The 21,541-nt window shown below is 45.0% G+C and overlaps 1 protein-coding gene across 4 annotated transcripts in view; it reads left to right on the top strand.

Annotated features, from left to right (window-relative positions):
- The window catches only part of Nim1k (NIM1 serine/threonine protein kinase), a 47,782-nt gene extending 29,527 nt beyond the window's left edge, over positions 1-18,255 (top strand). For 2 of the 4 annotated variants that reach the window (XM_006231982.5, XM_039103523.2), the window contains 3 exons: positions 1,574-2,556; positions 15,359-15,627; positions 17,375-18,255. In XM_006231982.5, coding sequence (XP_006232044.1) covers positions 2,265-2,556; positions 15,359-15,627; positions 17,375-18,124 — 1,311 coding nt within the window. In that variant the 5' untranslated portion in view covers positions 1,574-2,264 and the 3' untranslated portion in view covers positions 18,125-18,255. Of the gene's footprint in view, positions 1-36; positions 59-1,573; positions 2,557-15,358; positions 15,628-17,374 lie in introns of those variants that run through there. The other 2 variants (XM_063282841.1, XM_063282842.1) reach the window with 2 other exon arrangements.
- Positions 18,256-21,541: the final 3,286 nt, after the last annotated feature.

The following is a 21,541-nucleotide window of genomic DNA, read 5'->3' as shown; positions in this document are numbered from 1 at the left end:
AATAGGCCAAGGGCAGCCGGGTGAGGAGGTAGTCCCGGAGGGCACAGCCTGCTGCACGGTGAGTGACTCATGGCACCCCAGCTAGCTCTCCCTTGTGCATAGGTTAAGCTAAAGTTTCTGTCTGAATTATGGTTACCATTATTCCTGTCTCTCCTGAGCTCTGTTTTGCAAATCTGATGGCACCTAGTGTCACTTGACCTTCGCTTAGCCAGACATACAGAGTTAGGTTTCAGTAGCTGTGAACTCTCTTAACATTGGATGCAAATTGTGTGGCTGTGCTTTTTCCTGGTCATAGATTGTGTTATCGTCTCAAAGGAGCCTGTGAGCCCAGGACAATTACTGATTAATGTCTTAAAGTTCCCTAATCTAATAAAGGAACTTTTGCCTTAACATTTTTTTTTTAAAACAACTGAATCACTGTCCCTTGGAGTTGTGTTAGCTACTGCTATGTGGCCCCTTTTAACCCTTTGTTCTTACACCTTCAGATCCTCATATCCAGAGACAGGAGGAATGCTGGGCACAAGCTTCCTAACCTTTCCTATAGCAACTGCATAGTAACCTATAACGACCACAAGGCAGTCCTACTCATAGCAAGAATATAATATTTTCAAACAGAAATCTGTTATTTCCAAGACAATCTATTAGGTTGAATTTGGGAGGTTTTTGTTTGTTTGTCTGTCTGTCTGCCAGATTTTCAGTTTGAAAAGATGCTCAAGTTCAAAAATCAAGTTCAACACACATTTAGCCAACGCTGTACACACAGAGCCCGCATTCCATGCTGTGGGAGGGGGAGTGGGGGCACAATGTACTTTCTACCTTCATGGAGAAGTGACATTTCGGAAAATATACAAACGGCCACCAAGGGGATTCAGACAAAGTGCTGAGTGGTGTTTTGTTAACATCTTAAAGGACTCCATGAACCTAGGACACTTAACAGCATAGAGAGTGGGGGCAGTCTGCAGTGTCGGTCCACAGGGCTGCGTCCGCACCACTGCGCACCACCCCTGCGCATGCTGTAGCCCATGCGCCCTCCGTCTCTGTCTCTCAATAAAGGGCTAGGCTCGGAGGCTGACGGCCCAATCAGCAATGTAAGAAAAAATAAGCATAGTGGAGAAGTTCGCTTTGTCCTTTGAGAGACAGAAACAATGAAAGCAAATAGTGAAAGGAGAACCCCACTGGAATATGAAGGCATTAAGGGAGATAAAACACATTCACAAAAATGTAAAGCAGTTCGAAAATTGATAACATTGGTCATGATCGCTGTTGCATCTTTTTTTAAAAAAAAAATCTATCTTTGAACTAAGCTAACACAATACAAATGTTTTCCTAAACTTCAAGTAATACAATTGCCTAGCTTAAAGGATACATGAAACTATAAAGGCGTTCCTAAGACGATTATTGTGGACATGGATACATGTTGACTTTTCTTTTTGTTCAACAATGTGTAATTTAGCATCGACTATTAATATGACATTTGTAGAGTGCTTTTATAAAAGTGTTCATAAAACGGCGTCACATTCTCCCGGGCACTACATTAGAATGGGCTAATAATTATTTTACTCTCTGTCCTTAGGATGAGCTGTCATCTGCCAAATTTTCAGGACAGCTCAGGGCTTAGAAGAGGGCTCATCTAAATAAAGGCCGGCTAAAGTGACATTGTGGAGACTTAATCCTTCTCTGGCTGCCTGTGTGACCAAAGGCTGATTTACAAGACTCTTCCTTTCTGGAGTTCAGATTCTTAAGTCCCCGGAGTCTTGCGACTTGACAGCAAGAGAAAAAAAAAAGCGAAAACGAAATGAAGGTCAGCGATGAGCCCCCACTGCAGCGACTCGGGGGCCGCCAACGGGCTTTTACACTCTGGAGCGCAAGACTGCCTGGTTACACAGGGAATTAACAGAGTGGAGCTTTTGTCCCCCTGTCGCAGCCATCTACCACAGAGCATCAGGTTCTATCTCGGGAGGAGTTGTGGTAACTGAATGCGCATCTGGGTTGTACAGCTAGAGCTCGGAAATCCGAAGTGAGGGAAAAGTGGGAAGGGCCTGAAGTGAGGCCCCGCTGGGCTGTGTGGACTCCATCGGGTCACTGGGTGTCCACAAGGGTTTTTTGCTCAGCTCTCCCCGCTCTCATGGACACTGTGACTCACATGGACACTGCTCTCCCGGGGCCCTCAACTCAAGCCTGCTTCACTGGCCACCCCTGCCTGTCCTGCAAACTGCCCTGACAGTGGCTGTGGGCTGAGATGGAGCCATGAGCCTGCATAGACGATGACTGCAGTGGTTGTGAATGGAGGCGGCCTGGTGAACACACATTGTGACAGGTGGGACCGTAGAGACAGTGCGGAAGGCAGCTGTCAGACCGAGGGCAGCAAGGACGGCGAGGAGGACCAGCCGCGCCAGCTGACACCTTTCGAGAAACTGACTCAGGACATGTGCCAAGATGAGAAGGTGGTGAGGGAGATCACGCTGGGGAAACGCATAGGCTTCTATCGAATTCGAGGGGAGATCGGAAGCGGAAACTTTTCCCAGGTCAAGCTGGGAATTCACTCCCTAACCAAAGGTAGGCTCGGACTTCCCAAAGATTACCTGGGAGGTATTGGGGCCTAATTAAGGGTGGGGATAGAAGGCTACTTAAGGCCTGTTTGTACTGGTGTGTCATAAACAACGCCCTGGAATGTTGTAGAAGACCTAGACTACTAGGTCTGTAAATGATCGGGTCCACGGTCCCCTCTAACCAACCAGACTACCTGTTCTCTTGGGAAACGGAGGGCTTGGTCTCAAGGCCTTAGTCTTCTTTGTAAATCTTCCCAATGACACTTTGAATCTTCACTTCACAATGGGCAGCTACTGGTTGCCCTGGGACTCTGGTTCATCAGGGCTCACAACTATGGCCTAAGGGAGGAACAGTGGGGAGAGCACAGGGTGCTTTTGCTAGCCTACCCTAATTGGGTCCTTTCCCAGAGTTAGCCCAACTTAGTTAAAGCTAGGAATTGACTTAAGGGAGAAAAACCCTGGCAAATCAGCACGCTGAAAGCACCATCTGAAACTCATGGGCATTTTCCTCTCCTGAGAGACCCTTCCTCATGTTGTCTCCTTGACCTACCCTGTTACCATGCCCCAAGGTCCTGCTTTTCTTCCATCAGAGATATCTTTTGCTTTCTGTTTAGTTCAGTCCCAATCCCGTGACCTTTTAATCTGTTTTACCTCTGCAGTAAAACCACAGTGGTACGGGACTTATCCAGTGTTTGTAAGATCCTCTGAGTTCAATCACCAGCGCAGACAAATAAAAGGCATCATAGGTGGGCACACCCCCAACACACATGTGCACTCAGAAGTCGCTGGAGCATCAAATCTTCCACCCCACTCTGAAGCCTCCTGGGTTCACTCTTCCGCATCACAGCTACCTTAGACATCTCTGGAAATTAAAGTACCTTCCCCAGTTTCCCAGTTTGCATTGGTAAAATACACCCGGCAACAGTGCTTGCTTCTTTGGGTGACAGAAGGAGTGTGAGTAAATGATCAAGCAGTGCTAGTCATTGATGAGATTGTTTTCAGGTACACCTATCTCTCTTGCCATTCTGCAACCAAAGATAAATTGAATTCCTTTTCAAACAGAACTTCTTTTCTCCTATAACCTGATCAGTTCACCTGCACCCCTGTGGGCTGTGATCTCCAACTCTGCTGATCCATGTGGTGCTCTTTTCTGGACTGCTTTGGGATGCTAATTTCGCCATTTTCTTCTTTTGAGTCAGGGTCTTCTTGAGTTGCCAACTAAACCCATTCTGTAGCCCGTACATACCATGAACTCTTTATCCTCTGACCCCAGCCTCCTCAGCAGATGCGATTACAGGCCTGTGCCACCAGGTCTAATAGTTAGCATTTCATGTATATATAGGCTCATATGTCCAGAGTGGTTTGTAAGGATGCACATGTGGTGCTGAGAACCAAGCCCAGGGCCAAGTACATTGTAACTGAACAGTCTATCACTGAGCTGTACCCTAGCCCTGGAGCTCGTTCAAATGTAATAGTTTTCTCTGTGAACAACATGACTTTTTCTTTTCTTTTAAAGATTTATTTATTTCATGTATGTGGGTACACTGTTTCTGTCTTCAGACACACCAGAAGAGGGCATCAGATCTCATTACAGATGGTTGTGAGCCACCATGTGGTTGCTGGGAATTGAACTCAGGATCTCTGGAAGAGCAGTCAGTGCTCTTGGCTGCTGAGCCGTCTCTCCAGCCCACCATGACTTTTTCTTATTTTAGTTATTTTTCAGAAATATTAATTTTAGACACATTCCTTTAACCCCAGCAATGGGGAGGCAAAGGCAGGCAGATTCTTTGCATTTGAGACAAGCCTGATCTATACAGAGTCCAGGTCAGTAAGGACTACACAGAGAAACCCTGTCTCAAAAAAAAAAAAAAAAAAGAAAGAAAAAAAATATTTTTATTTTATTTTATATGTGTCGGTATTTGCTTACATATATGTCAGTGTACTGTATGTATGCCTATATATGCCTTATCTTCACAGAGGCCAAAAAAGGGTATTGGATCCCTTGGAACTGGAGTTACAGATGGTTGATAGCGGCCATGTAGGTGCTGGGAAACAAACCTGGGACCTCTGGAAGAGCAGCCAGTGAGCTGAGCCATCTCTCTGGCCCTTTCCTTTCCCTTTAAAAATACATTTTAACTTTGTTACACAATAAATTTACATATTTTAGGATACAGAATAACACACACACATATTCATAGGGGGCAGGTGCTTGCGATTTCCTTGGGTTAGGATATTCAACACTGTCTGTACATGTATTCCTAGGTGTTTGTTCTGTTTTCAGAAGACACACAATGGAAAGTTTCAATACACAGTGTCAAACATCAGGGGCAAATTTTAAAGCTCTATTCATAAATCTATATCTAGGCTTAGTTTTGGTGCTTTTTAGTCCAACTCAGAGATGTACCTGACTCTGCCTCCAAAGCACTGGGGTTAAAGGTGGGCTCCACTGCCCTGCTCTAGACTACATCTAGACTAGTACTCCAGATCTAACCCGGATGGCTGTGGCTTTCCCGTGGTCTAGAGCAGAATGAAAGGAAAGATGAGGGCCCAGAAGTTGAGGCAGACATCAAGGTTAGGGAGACTAGAGGAGACCTTGGATAAAGCCACACCAAGAGAGAAAGTCACAGGCCACACCCATGCACCAGAAGCCTGCAAGCCCAAGTCTGAGCAAGTTCCCTGATGTGGCTCTGGTGGTTTCACCTGATGAATGTAGCTCAGGTGTTAGAACCCGGAGAGGAGATGGGGGGTGGGGCTGAGTACATTGTAGACAGAGCTTTGCCTTGAGAATCAGAAAGATTTGCTTCACAAACCAAAGCAGGCATCTGACTTCGTGCAAACGACTTTGTCTGCAGTTGTATTGTTAACCATTTACACACCATGCTTCTTAAATTTGTTAGACAACACGTGTGAAGTTTAGGGTCTATAGTAGCTACTCAGAAAACAAAACCCCACACGTTTGTTCTGTATTTAAACCAACTTAGACTTAAAACTTTAAAAAGAAATTAATGTTATAGTAACTGGGGGGAAACATCAGTTGCTTGGAAGGTAATGGTAAAAATTTGGATGTAATAATATATTGGTAAAATAAACGCAGATTTTTAAAGTTTTAAGAAGAAATTACGAGCTAACCAAAAGTAATTGAGAAAAACAACCAATACAAAACTTTCTTTTTGCATTGATCAGGAGAATTGACTAGAATGACATTTTTATTCTGTAATAACGTTATATGCGGTCGAAAGGCTACTTCAGGCCGCCTGTGAGTGGCATTTAGTTTGTGCCTTGTGAATCCTCAGGGCTTCACATTAGGAAACCATGGTGTTATTCAGTCTCTTCTGCCTTATCGATGAGGAAACAGAGGTGCAGACCCTGCTGCTCCCACATTACAACAAATCTGGGTGTGCAGCTGGGTTTCCGTCTTCCTTCACAAGGCCTCCTTGGAATTCTGGGATAGTGTTGAAGCGGCTTGTCTCTCCTACCATGCCTCTGATCAGCTAGCCAAAGTTAGCTGCTACCAACGCTGGTTCTAGACTCCGGACACTCTCCTCACCTTCCTGGTACTCCCAAGCAGTGATTCTGTCAAAGAAACAGGAAGCAACCAGAGCAATAGGAGTATGGAACTGTGTTAGTCAGCTTTGCGGTTCTATGACAGAATGCCTGAGACGATAAAGTTTTGAGGGGGAAAGGTTTATTTCATTTACACTTTAAGAAGTTTTAGTTCATGCTTATTTGACCCCATTGCCTTTGGTCCTGTGGTAAGGCAATACAGCTCAGCAGAAGCTGTGCTGGAAGAAGCTGCTTGAGACATGCAGAGAGACCAGGGTCCCACTGTCCCCTTCAAGGGGACACTCTCAATGCTTAACATTATTCCTGTAAGCCCCACCTCTTAAGTTTCTGCCACCTCCCAGAAGCATCATGAACCAAGACCAAGTCTCTAGCATGTGGACCTTGGGGAGTATGTCATAGTCAAACTGTACCAGTAACCAAATCTCACAAAAGCAGCATGGAGTCTTCTTATAGATGACTTCCTATCTGTCCTTCTCCCCTCAGACAATGTCCAGGAGAAAAGAGTCATCATGACTCACATGGGAAAAGGCAGGGCAGTCCTGAGGGACACACAGACTTTAGAGTTAGTCAGATTTTCGTGGAATTGTGATTCTTTGCTTTCCTATGTGTGTGGCTATGAACAAGCCCTGTCTCCATTCTGTGTGTTTTCCCATGTGTAAGGTGAGACAAGCATTTGCTTGCATTAGTTGTATAGGATTGTTGTGTGCAGAAGATTTAAAAGTATATAATATTATCATAGTCTGCTTTCTATTGTTATGATAAAACGTTCTGACCAAAAGCAACTTGGGAGGAAAGTTTGGTTTGGTTTACACATCCCAGTCAAAGCCCATCGCTGATGGAAGCCAGGGTTGGAATTTAAGGCAGGAACCTGAAGCAGAGGCCACAGAAGGGTGTTGTTTTCTTGCTTCTCCCTGTGGCTTGCTCAGTCTGTTTTCTTTTTTTCTTTTTTTTTTTCTGGTTCTTTTTTTCTGAGCTGGGGACCGAACCCAGGGCCTTGCGCTTCCTAGGCAAGCATTCTACCACTGAGCTAAATCCCCAGCCCCCTCAGTCTGTTTTCTTATACAACCCAGGATCATCTCCCTAACAGTGGCCCCACTCAGTATGTGAATGGTGGCCTGGGCCTCCTACATCAATCATTAATTAAAAAAATGCTTGCCCATAGGCCCATCTGATGGGGGCATTTTCCCAGCTGATCTCAACTGGTGTTCTGTCTTCCCAGATGACCCTAGGCTGGATAAAGTTGACAAAAAACTAACCAGAACAAAATATGCTACATACCATACGCCTGACAGAGCACATGGGAAGTTTTCATTAAATGATAGCATTAGACTTCTTTCCAAACAGTGTAGATTCTTTAGGCCTGAGTCAGTTATGGGGCAATTCCAGGAACATAGATCTGTTCAAACTCGCTCGGATGGACAGAGGTGTGAGAACCCTCAGCACAGTCTCAGTCTTGTTGCTCGTGGGATTGGAAATCATCCTGGGATTTCATGGCTTCCCACGACTTTATCTTTGTTATCATGGTATTTGTCATCATGATCAATATCACTCTACTTCTTTGAACAGAACGACATTTAGTGTTTATTTCCCATGATGCATCTTGGCCTGGAATTACGGTTGCTAGCTCAAGTTCCATAACCTCCCCGATATTGCCAGTCCCCATTCTACTAGTGCCAATCTCTTTCCGTTCCAATTCTGAAAAGAAAATATGTTTGCTCACTGGCCAGCTGTGATGGCTGCCTTGGAGTGAAGGCTGTCACAGACCTTAGGGCCATGTTGCCCATTCCTCCTTCAGCAGAACTAGAGGTCAAAGTATCTCTAAGGAGAATGAAGAAGGTACCACGCTGGCAAATTTATCTATCACATATAGAATGACCAGCTAAGCTGTAAACCCAGGAGGCAAGAGTAAGGCAATGGTGTAGACATTTGGTAGACAGGCTGTTAGTTGAGGAAAAAAATGACGATCAGTGTTTATATGAATTGCATGGCTTCCTGATATTATAAAGTTAACTTCATGCCCATCTGTCTGGGTTTCAGAGAACAATTCCTGCTATGTAGTTGGTGCTTCGTGAAGCTTACATGCCCTTCTTGTGCCTAATCACCATAGCCTAACCCTGTTATCAAAGGTGCACCTGAGGTTATGGGCTGGCATATGCAAAAGAGACCAGGGAAACGAATAGTAGTTTGCACAGATGTGACCCCTGTGCAAAGCCAGCATCACCAGAATTGTCATGAGGTTTTCTAGGAGACATGCACCATCTGGGTAACAGGAAACAGAGTATTTCAATGCCCTGGAAGATCCCAGGGCAGTAGATAAGGATAAAATAATAACAATAACAATAACAATAACAACGACAAAGACACCAGTTGCTCTGGGTCTCCAGGAAGAAGATGTCCTCTCTTCTGGAGGTTTATTTTCATAGCTGACTGTGCAGCTTCTCTTGGGATCTGGAGGGAGATAAGGTAGGCTGAGCGTCATTATGAGCCCCCTTTTAGGCTGATTAGAAATTTCTCAAATGATGCCCCGAGCTTCTGAATGTTTTATGTCCCATCTGTTGTCGGCAATAAAAATAAAAGAAACTGTGGGTGCCTGAGCCTTTCGTGGTCGCTGCCCTTCGTGACCTCCTCCTTCTTCTTTCCCTTGGCTTTGCTTCTTCTCCTTCGGTTTGTTTACTCGCTGACATACTCGTTTATATTTTATTTATTCATGTGATCATTTACTGGTGTGTGTCAGACATGTGTGTGCACGTCTGTGAGTGGCTGTGCTCACCTGTACGTGTGTGCTGGGGCTGGAGGTTGACACTGGAGTCTCTTCCTTTCTCTCTCTTCACCTTTAAGAACATTTAAAAGTGGGATTGGGGATTTAGCTCAGTGGTAGAGCACTTGCTTGCCTAGCAAGCACAAGGCCCTGGGTTCGGTCCCCAGCTCCAGAAAAAAAAAAAAAAGAACATTTAAAAGTGTATTCTTTGGTAATTTTTTACATGAATACAATGTATTTGTTGTATTCATAAATATACTCTGACTCATCCTCCCGATCCTCTCAAAATCCCATCTCTTTTCTAATTCCACCTTCGCCTCTTTCTTTTACAAAGCATGAATCCAATTATTGCTGATCATAAGTGCCCATGCCAATGTTGTTTGCATTGTTCATTCTGTCAATACACTTGGAGCAAACTGTTTTGGCGAGACTGGCTTCCCAGTAGGCCCAGGAGGATCCACCTGTCTCCCTTCTCTGTAGCATGAGGGCTATAACTTTCACTTGGTTGTTGGGGATACAAACTTGGGTCCTCAAGTGTCCACAACAAGTGCTTAATCCTCTGACCCATCTCCCCAATTACCATTAAAAACAAACAAAATAAATGTCTCCAGAATGCATGCTTTGTTCTGGAATCTACTGAAATGGTGCATCTCTTGTCCTATGGGTACTATTAGCTGTCTAGAGACTACTAACTATTTCAGACTGAATGAAAACAGTTGATCCACGTTGTCCCAGAGCCAGGATATGACAGTGGGTGCACTGGGCCCCAGGCAGAATCTAGAAAGGCCTGCAGTGGGTCCTGAGATTTGTTTCATGGGACACAGTAGTAAAACTCCAAGAAGACTTGTTAAGTGTCCTACAGGTGAGACACCATGAGGGCAGTGTAGGAGGTTCATTAGGGCCTGGCCCCGTGAAGGCAGTGTAGAGGTGGTTCAGTAGAGCTGGGCAGAGGCACCTGCAAGTGGCAGTGAAGAACATGGACGAGGATGATGTAAGCATTGGCTTTCCCACAAAGACTCTTGCTGGGTTGAGTTTTGTCATTTAGGATTCAGAAAATCACAGAAGACTGTGAAGGAGTAATTGATGTGACATAACTTCAGTGAGCAGGGTGAACTCAAGTCAGTCGAATGATCCAGATGAATGAACAATGATGCCCACTGAGACTAAAGGAGTGGTAAGGAGGATGGAGAGGAAGGGTGCAGCTGAAAAATGGTTTAAAATATTGAAAACCAGGCTGGTGTGGTGGTCCAGTGGGTAAAGTGTTTACATTGCGAGTCTGAGGACCAGATCAGATAGTCAGGACTCACATACAAGCCAGGCTTGTGGCTCAATCTTAATGTCAAGAAGCAAAGACAGGAATCCACAGAGCAAGGTGGCTAGTTAGACTAGCTGAATTTGGGAGCTCAGTTTAGCAAGAGATCCTGCCTCAACAAAATAGAGACAGATTGAGTAAGACACTTGGACTCAACCCAATCTGACCTCTAAATTCTACCTCCCACCACCACACACACAGGGCATCCATGCCCAGACATGAGAGTGCACATACATACATGGAAAATACCATGCATGCATAAAAATTTAAAGTAGAAATTCAAACAAGAATATTTAAAATCTCTGGGCCTTTGGATGGGCAAGATCAGCAAAGGAAAGGGAGAGGGATAGAGTTGACTGTTTTCGGAAGTAATGACTTAACAGAAAACAATATGTTGCATGAGAAGGAACAGATCTGCTAGTAAAGATTTGAAACACTGACATGAAGATTCAAGGAGGTGTGGTTGAGAAGGAAAGATCTGAGGTTTAGCAAATATCGAAAATTCAGGGGAAACCCCAGGGTTTTTGTCTCAGTCACTTTTCAATTGCTGTGGCACCACTCCATAACTAAGGCCACTTATAGAAGAGTTTATTGGCGCTTACAGTTTCAGGGAATGAGTCCATGACCATCATGTCTGGGAGCATGGCTGCAAGCAGGCAGGCAGGCATGGTACGAGAGCATTAGCTAAGAGCTCACATCCTTATTCATAAACAAGGCAAGAAAGAGCTAACTGGGCATAGCCTAGGCTTTTGAAACCTTACAGCTCACCCCGTTGACATACGTCCTCCAATGAAGACACACCTCCTAATCTTTCCCAAATAGTTGTACCAACTGGAGACCAAGCATTCAGATACAAGCCTATGGGAGCCATTCTCATTCAAACCATCACGGGGTTTTAGTTCAGAGTCCTTGGCATCAGATACTATATCATGCCGTAACTTTTAGTCCCTCCCCTTTATTGTAAGTATTAAACATCAGACAAATATTTGGTGAATTGGGTCAGTATACCAACTTCTCATGATAGCATAGCAATGCTGAAGAAGAGCTGCAGATAGAAGATCCTCTGTGCTGCTATCCCCAGGAGGATGGAGCTAGGCACTAACAGTGAAGCCTGTGTAAAGAAAGCTCATTGGCTTTTAGAGTAATACTGCCTCAAGAGGGGGAAGAGATGATGTAGAAGGAAGACATTTTGGAGGTATTCGTTATGAATACTTAATAATTTGAAGCCTTCCCACAGATGTGCTGATTTCTGGCTTCTCCTGAAAAGTAAAATCCAACAGCATCAGATCTGTGGTGCAACCAGGAATGGCCATTTGGAGTTGAGTAGCTGTGGCCATCCTTCTGTTTCTGGGACACCTGAGGACCCTGTAGTCCTGCTGCCTCAACAACCCACCCTTTCTCCTTACCACCATCTGTCTAGAGACATCTAGAGACACCCCAGCTTGTAAATCTGGGTCGAAAGAATGTGTTACCCACTAGGAGGGACCCATGTCCAAGGTTTTGCTTTGTTGCTTTGCTTTGGTTTGGTTTTTCAAGACAAGCTTTCTTTGTGTAGCCCTGGCTGTCCTGGAGCTTGCTCTGTAGCCCAGGTGGGCCTCAAATTTACAGCAATCTGCCTGCCTCTGCCTCCCACCTGAGTACTGGGATTAAAGGTAGGTGACACCACTGTCCAGCCCACGTCAGAGTTGGTATCAGACATGGAGAAAGAGCAATTTGTTCTCCCAAACCTCCCAGCACCGAGGATCCAGCGCTCCTCTGCACTTCTCACACTCAAGTCAGAAAACCCTTTCTACAACTGGCGTCAAGGTCACGACACACTTCATAAAGCCGTGGGTTTCCCAAGGCTGTCTTCACTAATACAGGCTCCAAGACTGTAGATTACCTCACCCTACTAGTCCTCCTGGATAATTTTGATCACTATCTATCACTCTCCATCTCATTATGGAGGGGTCCCCTCAGCCTCTTTAGCACACATGATGCATCTCGTGCAGTCCGACACATGCACCACCCCCTGGGCTTCTCCCACGCCCCCTCGTCTCCCACTCAGAGGGGACATGCCAGTTTTGATTCTGACCCCCTCCTAATATTAACCATATTATTAATTATTAGGCATAATATTAACCATAAGGGCTATTTGCTAAGTCCTTCTCCTCACTGGGTTGTAAGAACAGTGCTTGTCTTCTCCATGCTTAATGCACAGAATGTACTCCCTAAACATGTGTTTGAAGAGAGATAGGGGATGGGGATCTGGCTCAGCTGATAGAACATTTGCCTCTTTCGGGTGAACACCTGAGCTTGGATTCCCAGAACCCACATCACCAGCGGTCAGTGAGCCTTTGTAAATACGGTGGTGGGAGGTGAAAGGCAGAGACCTGGAGATCCTCGGAAGGAAGATCAAGCTAGCCTAGCCTGTGTGACAAAGGTACAAGACAACACGAGAAGGTTAAAGGAGTCTAAGAAATGATACCCTAGGTTGTCCTGTGACTTGAATGCACACCATCTGCGAATACACATCAGTGAAGACTGAGTTTCTTAGGGAACGGACGATCTACCAGCGAGAAACAATTTGGAATAACAGGGCTTTAATTTTTTAATTAATTCTGGGACTCTTTATGTCACAGACATCTGCCTGGTTCAGCCTTACAATTGATGGGATTAAAGTGTGTGCCATCATACCCAGCCTTAATAATGAGTTCATTCTACCTTTGTGTTGTGAAGCAAAGCACAGATCCTATGTGCTTTAATGTGACAGGACCCAGTTAAGGCACCCAAGAGCAGTGTCTAAAGAGGCTCTCATTCCCACAGCACTCGCCCTGCCCTATGCTCGTCCCGTGTCATCGCATGTTAAACCACGTGGGATCTGTGCTTTGCCTGGAGAACATGGGGTGGGAGGTCCTATCGAAGGGAAACTGAGGGTCCCACCAGCACACATTGTTGGACACTCGAGAGTTCACGGAGGTAAAAGGCCTGCAGAGATTGGTACTGAGACACGGGGGTGGGGGTGTTGAATGCAGGGGAAAGCCTTCTGCAGAGACTGACCCTCAAGGGTAAAATTTTAGGTCTTGCATTAAAAACTTATCCAATAGACTGTACAAAATCTTGGTTCGGGAACACAGCATGGTGAGGCACTTGACACTACCTACTGAATTGTAGGAAAGCTGTGACCAAGGAGAAAGGATGCCCAGAAGATGGACAAGGAAGCCCATTTGCTGGGCTGATAGCCTGTACAGATAGCCAAACTGGGGCTTAATTGTTTATGGTTTGCCTCCTTGCTGCTCAGTACTGCTCCCAACAGAAGACGCACTCCACACATTAGGCACCATTGCTAGTCCCGTCCATTTTGGAAAGCTGAATTGACCTTTAACACACTAATAACACTCGTGTTTTGAATAAGTGGCATCTATTCCATGCCAATAACACTGGACCAAAGTTCTTTGAATCAGGTATGTTGCAAGTAGATCAAACAGCCAGTCTGTCACTGTCTCTTCTAATTTGTCTGCTGACCTCTTTCTGGGTAGCCTGGCCAAATCAGAACAATAACAAAAATGATGTTTTATTATAAGTTCAAGATTCACTTAATTTTAATGATAACCATTTTCACCTATTAAACCTATGGTCTATTTTGTAGAAAGATTACAAGTACTAGTAATCAATACAAAATGTATAGATTAAACTATCTGTGATTCCCCATCAGAAGATGAGTTCTGGGGTTGGGAGGGTAGGTGAGTAGCTCAGACATTATATAAACTCCATCTTAAATCCCAGTCCTGCAAAAGGTAGGGGTTAGTAGCATACACCTGTAATCTTAACACTGGAGATGACGGTAAGAGGATAAGAAAGTCAAGGTTATCTTCGACTGTGTAGTCAGTTCAAGGCCATCCTGGAGACCCTTTCTTTTTTAAAAAAGGGAGAGAGTTCTTCTAAACATTTTAATGAAATGTCTCACCATATTTTTCTATACAACTGGATATTTCTTATATTTTTGGTTGTGAGCCTAGCCTTTAACGGCTGAGCCATCTCTCCAGCCCCACAACTGGATATTTCTATTATGTCCTATATATTTAACGTAAGTAGAGGTAAGTGCAGATTAACATCATTCTTGAACATATCCTTATAATCAAAGATGAACCACACTTTAACCATCTCTTGCTGGCTACTTGCTGTTCTCTGTAGCACATGCACCTTTGTACAGGCTGTTCCTTTAAGATTAATTGCAAAAAGTGAAATGGCTGGATTAAAGTATGTAATCATAATTAAAATTTCAACACATTATACCAAACTCCTGTCCAGAACTATTGTACCAAGCAGTCCTCCCTCCAGTGATACAGTCCTCCCTCTAGCAGTGTAGTCCTCCTTCCAGCAGTGTAGTCCTCCCTCCAGCAGTGCAGTCCTCCCTCCAGTGATACAGTCCTTCCTCCAGCAGTGCAGTCCTCCCTCCAGCAGTACAGTGATAGGCCTCTTTCTTCAAGCCTTCACCAACATAACAGAGACAGAGTATGCCTGTGTTCCGGACTTTATATGTCAGCCATATAGATAGAGTAAAATAAAACACAATCCCTGCAGAGAGAGTGAGAATAATAGGAAGGCAGTGTGTACAAGCTAGTGAGCTGAGATTGTGTGCTCTGAACACCCGGTGTCTGGGTGTCATGATAGTCTCAAGTGGGTGCCATGGGCAGCCTCCTGGAATAGGTTAATTATAAGGCTAGCCTTGGAGGATCATGATGGTTGGACTGAGTAAAGATTGGAGACAGAATGATCTGGATGACAGTGGATAAAGAAATGGCCCCATCTGTAGATCTTTGTGTCTCAAGAACCAGCAGACTAAAGGGGGAGGTTGGAGAGGAAGCTCTACAGTAACTACAGATATTAATACTGAAGAGAGAAGCCAGTTCTGACCAGGAGCGCTCTCTGAGCTAAGCAAAGGAGTTTTCGCTTTACCCAGTGGAGGTTCCAAGTGAAAACTCCTTTTGAAGGCAGGAGCTGGCATCCAAAGCTGTTTAAATATTGATATGGACTTGAGGATTACTTTTCATTTCCATTGAGTTGAGAACCCTGAACCTCTGTGTCTAATAGGATGAGGGAGACCACCCAGAACCCTTCCAGCCTTCATACCTACTTTCCCAATGAATAAAAACAAATCAACAACAAACCCCTTTATCTCCTTCTACTTTTCAGAAAAGGTGGCCATTAAGATTCTGGACAAAACCAAGTTAGACCAGAAAACCCAAAGGCTGTTATCCAGAGAAATTTCCAGCATGGAAAAGTTGCACCATCCCAACATTGTCCGTCTTTATGAAGTCGTGGAGACCCTGTCCAAGCTCCACCTAGTGATGGAGTATGCAGGAGGTGGGGAGCTCTTTGGGAAAATTAGCACCGAGGGGAAACTTTCTGAACCGGAAAGCAAGCTCATCTTCTCCCAGATCGTGTCTGCCGTGAAGCACATGGTAAGCAGGGGCTCCCGGTCTGTCTGCCTTGGGAACGTGGGGGCTTTGGTTCATTTTCACATCATCGTCACAGAGTGTTGGCTCTGCATTAACAGCTCCTGCTGTGGTCCCCAGGCGTCTGGCTGGGACCCTGGTCCTCGCCTCCAAAGCAGCATCCAGGATCTTGTCACACAGCAGGCCCATGGCTTCTCTAAAAGTCAATAGAAGCCACTGAAAGAAGCCAGATGATCATCCTTCTCTTTATCGGCCACACCCATGTCTCCAGACTCATATTGTACCTCTTATTGTAGATGGTTTGTCATTGCTCCTTGGCCCTTCTTTCCTGTACCAGATGCCTTTATACCTCATCCTGTGTCTTACGTTTTAGTCCTATCCACAGTTCATGACCAGCCCAATTTCCCTTTCCCTCTCTGAAATTTGCTTTGGTCTCAGGCCCATTGATATCAAACTTTGTTGTTTTCAGTGACCACGTCAGGACTTACTGCCTCTGTACCTCACAATTGACGTTCAATCAAGTCATTCTTTAGTTCCCGGGTTATTTCTTTATATAAAACTGGACTTCGTGAAGCACACTGCCTAAATCCTCCAAGATCTGTACTGTGTGTGTGTGTGTGTGTGTGTGTGTGTGTGTGTGTGTGTGTGTGTGTGTGTTCACTAGGGCCAGCCATACTACGGGCACACAGAAGGAACTTGACTTGTGAGTCTAACTACCAGATATCAAGGAGAAGCAGCAGCAGAGTGTCCAGCAGGGAGCAGAGCTATAGGTCTGTAGAAGCCCCGTGGCCTACCACTTCTCCCTGCACTCTGGTCTCAGAAGAGAGAACATTGTGTGGAAAGGACCAGACTGAGAACGTCCCACACAGTGTCTTCTTTTTTTTTTTTTTTTTTCTTTTTTTCGGAGCTGGGGACCGAACCCAGGGCCTTGCTCTTGCTAGGCAAGCACTCTACCACTGAGCTACATCCCCAACCCCCCACACAGTGTCTTATATAGTTCCCACAGCAGCCTTATGAAGCAAATGTCAGCATTTCCTTTAATGCAGAAATCTCATTCATACTACACCTATTATTCATAGAATCGAATGTAGATTTGGCCATTATTAGCTTACGAAGCCCATGTTTCGAACTCCAAGGGTTCATTAGGACAAATGGCATTAAACCTTTACCCAAGCCTTTAAAACTAAATGGGTCAAAGTTCCCCAGACTATTGCCTGAATTTAGAGTGTGAGGGCAGGAAGGCACACGTACTCAAGACATATTGCAGACTCTGTTGCAAGAAACCGGCCAAACTCAATCTCTTCTCTTTTTTTGCTAAATTATATGAGCCCACCCAAAGGAGTCTAATCAGGTGATAGGAACAGGCCCCAAGACTTCCTGCTCTTGGTCTCAGTCAAAGGAATACTCAGAAAAATCAGGTAAGATCTCCAAAAGCAAGGCTTATTAATTGGTTGTGTTTCAAAATTGTGCAGTTGCATAAGATCTGGGTCTCTTTTCTGGCATGAAGTCCAGAGTCTGTGTGGCACGAATTCCAATCTTCGGCCCCACAGAAGACCCAAACCCTTGGTCTATTTGTGGGAGTTCAAGCATCAGACTGGGTGAAAGGTCGTGGCAGAGTTTGCTAATGCAATTTAAGCTGTTTTCTATTGAATTTGAGGTTGTCCACCATCCATCAGCTCTCTGCAGAGAAACAGATATTTTTCTATTTTGTCGTTTACTTCTAAAGTGACTGTTCTCTCACGCTTCTTCACAGCATGAAAACCAAATTATCCACAGAGATCTGAAAGCAGAAAACGTCTTCTATACCAGTAGCACTTGTGTGAAGGTGGGGGATTTTGGATTCAGCACCGTAAGTAAGAAAGGTGAGATGCTGAACACCTTCTGTGGGTCTCCGCCCTACGCTGCACCGGAACTCTTCCGTGACGAGCACTATGTTGGCGTTTATGTGGATATCTGGGCCTTGGGTGTCCTTTTGTACTTCATGGTGACTGGTACGATGCCATTTCGAGCAGAAACCGTGGCCAAACTGAAAAAGAGCATCCTCGAGGGTGCCTACAGCATACCCCAACACGTGTCAGAGCCCTGCCACCGGCTCATCCGAGGAGTCCTTCAGCCCACGCCCGCAGAGAGGTATGGGATCAACTACATCATGAGCAACGAATGGATGCGAGGGGTGCCGTACCCCTCCCCTCTGGAACCTTTCCAACTGGATCCTAAACATTTGTCGGAAACTAGCACCCTCAAAGAAGAAGAAAACGAGGTGAAAAGCACTTTAGAGCACTTGGGGATCACAGACGAACATATCCGGAATAACCAAGGGAGAGACGCTCGAAGCTCTATCACGGGGGTCTATAGAATCATTTTACATCGAGTGCAAAGAAGAAAAGCACTGGAAAGTGTGCCAATGGCGACACTACCAGAACCTAAAGACAAGGACCTAAAGAAAGGGTCCCGTGTCTACAGAGGCATAAGACACACATCTAAATTTTGTTCAATTTTATAAATTATATCAGGCAGCTGGGAGCTAACCATGAGCACAGTTTCTGCTTTTAACTTTTCTCGTACACAATTTGAATGGAAACACTTTTGTAATTTTTAAATAAATTTGAGATATGTATACCATCCCCCTACAAAGTCTCTTAGCCTCTAAGCTGGCATATCTTGCGGGTTTTTTGTTTGTTTGTTTGTTTGTTTGTTTGTTTTTTTTGTCTTCTTGTCATACTTCAGCCTTCATTTATTTAATGGAGAAATGGTGCCAGGCACCATTTAAGCACTGAGGAAATAGCTGAGCCAGCCAGTCCCATTCTCTTGTGTGTAGAATATTCTAATACACAACGTGGACACTATTTTTGTTTTTAAAGGGAAGATGTCAAATCGTGGGGGATGCCATGTGGGTTTCCCCACAGGGTTATCCGGTGTTAGGAGCTTGCTACTTTTGGATTAGATCTTTAAGGTGGGCCGCTTGGAGTGGATGGCAGTATGCTGGAAGGGACAAAGGAGTAGCAATCATGAGTTGAAGAAGGTAAATGTTATGCCCAACAGTCAAGGTTATAAATTAGGTTCCTCTAAAGAGTGCCAACGACAAAGGCTTTCACGTAGTGAGTTTGCGAACTGATCCCACAACAGATCCTCTGTCACCTGCCCTCGGCATTTCCAGATAATGCTGTGTGCGCAACAAGTGGTTTCTCTGTATTTCTCAGGGCTTTGTATCAAAAAAAAAGGTCTGAAGATCGAGAAGGCAAAGGTCATTGGCTCGAGGCAGTGTACTGCCAAATAGGACCTTGTAAGAACCATGCAAACTTGTGTGGAAATGGTTACAGCATCAGTGGCTGGAGGAAGCAATATGGCAGGGAGGACCTGAAGGGGTGCACAGAAGCTAAGTCTATCGGATCCTCTGGTCCATGTAAATCCCTCTGTTACGTACACTTATTGGAGGGGGTTGGTACCTGGAAGGACTCAGCACAGCAGGTTATCAGAGCTCTAACAATGGCTGTCAAGTTCTAGCCATCAGGATTACATTTGTTTTCGGGGTTCCACCTACAGGTCTTTTGATTCAGTAAATCCTCGGACAGGCAAGAGCAGGTACAGTTTAAGCAACTTTCCAGGTGACACTGGTGCTGTTAGGGGCCAGGCTTTGAAGCTCTCTGAGCTACAGTCATCCCCGTGGCCAGGCTGGAGGCTGTAATTAGACTTCCTTCCACCAAATACCCTAGCTTTTCCTTAGACCAGCATTTTCACGGAGTAGCATGACTCAAACTGTCATCATGAAAGGATCCTAGTATTCAACTGCCTTGACCTTGGTAGGCTGTAGTTGCTGCCTGCCCACTATCACCACATGTTCCAAGAGTAACGCACCAGCATCTCTTGGGTTCCCAAGACCTTATTAGCTCCTTATTATACTTAGGGTCAATTATCTTTATCAGTACCTGCTGTCTCTTCAAACCTACCCTGTTTGCCCACTGGCATGGGCAGCCTACACGGCCATGTTAGTCATAGATTAATAAGGGTTCCTATTGGGGTTCCGAGGGCAAACATCCTCCTTGCCTCCTGGGAACCCGAACTGCTTCATCTACATCAGCCTAGGTGGTTGGAAGGAATTACAGCGTCTTCAAGTCACCGATTGTGAAATGAATCCATCTTACTTCCACAGCCTCTGGTTCCCACCCCTGTGAACTTAAACACCAAGAGACACATATGTCCTTGCTAAAGCATGGACGCTGATTGCTGGAGAGCAGCACACCAACCCTGCAGGTTACTAATACATCTGGTGCCTTAGGCTATTCATGCTCCATTTGTAATAGCTGCTTGCAACACTGAGGTCTATGGTAATGTGACGGGGAGGGGATGCTAATTCGAGGGGGAGGGGATTCCGACACAGCATTACGAGATAAAATGACAAAGAATCAAGTGTTCTAGGTTTTAGCATAACCGTTTGGCGGACACACTGTGGGCAGGAAATGTACAGCCATGGCCTGAGTAGGTGTCAGTTTCAATTGAGGATGAATTGCTGTTGCTCATGTGAGTTGATGATGCTATGGCTCTGGTAACACCCAGATCACGGTATTGTGGTCCTTTTTGCCTACTACCCAGTGCATTTTGGATGCCTTAGTGAATGGAGGCACTATCCTTGGGATGTCTGTTCTGTCTTGTGTAATGAATCCAAACATTTACATCCCCTGTAGTTTCTAAGCATTTCAGTTCTGTGCTAGGGTAGTTCTATCCGGGCCACCTCTTGTAATGTTTGTCTTAGCTGTAGTCCAACCGCATAGCCACCTAGCAGAACACCACGATCTGCTTATGGAGAACAGTGGAAACATCAGGGCAGGACCTGGAGGCCAAATTACATTGGCATGTCTTAGATGCCTTGGCATCGTCTCTGGACAAGGAGCTGTCCTTCCCACCAGAGGAAGCCTGTTTTGCAACCTTTCCACTGTGCTAACTTACACTTGAAGGTTCGACTGTCTCTCTGATCAAGCCCTAACATTCATAAAGGGTGAGAACTCATTCTCTAACCTTCAGATAAAATCTTGGGCCTCAATGTAGCTCCTCTCTGCAACAAGAGATGTTTTCCGTTACACCTTGTTTTAAAGACTCTCTGACTTCCAGGATGCCTTTAACTGGTGGTCCACTGACTTGAAGCTATCATGTTATTTCCTAGACTTCATAGGTAGATAGTAAAAGCTGGCCAAACTCAAGGCTTTATCTTGGGCCCCCATTTTGTTCAGGTAACCAGAGCCCAGTGTTTGTCTTCCTCTTCTATCTACAGATGACAAGTCTTAGTAGTGACAGTTGATCCTACATGTCACGTTTTCATAACCTGTTTGCCAACATCATGAGTGTTCTCAGGGTTGCAGCAATCCCTTTGCCTGGGGGATTCGAGGCACTGTCTTCTCACAGAAAAGCCCGTGAGGACAAGATGCCACAGAAATTCTCATGCCAACCCTGTTGAAGAGAGATCGTTCCTGAAGAACTGAACTAGTGTTCTGCTTTATGGGAGAAAAAACTATTTTATTTGTGATCCTCTGCATCAAATTACTGCCTCAACAGAAATAAAATGTGCACTTGAATCTCAGGTTGGCTACTCTTCCCTACAATCAATTGAGGAAAAACAAAACAAAAATCAGAGAGGATCCTTTAACCCAAGATCAACTCTTAAAAGGTTTGAAGAAAGAACATTAAGATAGGTGATTTCTGCCTTGGGCATGGTAGCACATGCCTGGGATCCCAGCACTGAGGAGGTGGGGCAGGGAAGTCAGTCATTTAGGCTAGCCTACACGGGATTGTCTCAAAGAAAACAAAAATCTTGTCATTTAAAATGAGCCTGCTACAACCTTTGTGTCATCAACTTCTGGTTCAGTTGTCAGGAGACTCGAGTAGCAGAGATAATGAACTTTCATTTAAGTCACAGCAAGATCACAAG

The sequence above is a fragment of the Rattus norvegicus genome, chromosome 2 (assembly GCF_036323735.1).
Source record: "Rattus norvegicus strain BN/NHsdMcwi chromosome 2, GRCr8, whole genome shotgun sequence".
In the NCBI taxonomy this organism is placed as follows: domain Eukaryota; kingdom Metazoa; phylum Chordata; class Mammalia; order Rodentia; family Muridae; genus Rattus; species Rattus norvegicus.
Note: the sequence above shows the minus strand (reverse complement) of the source record. Positions and strands in the feature narration are given on the sequence as shown.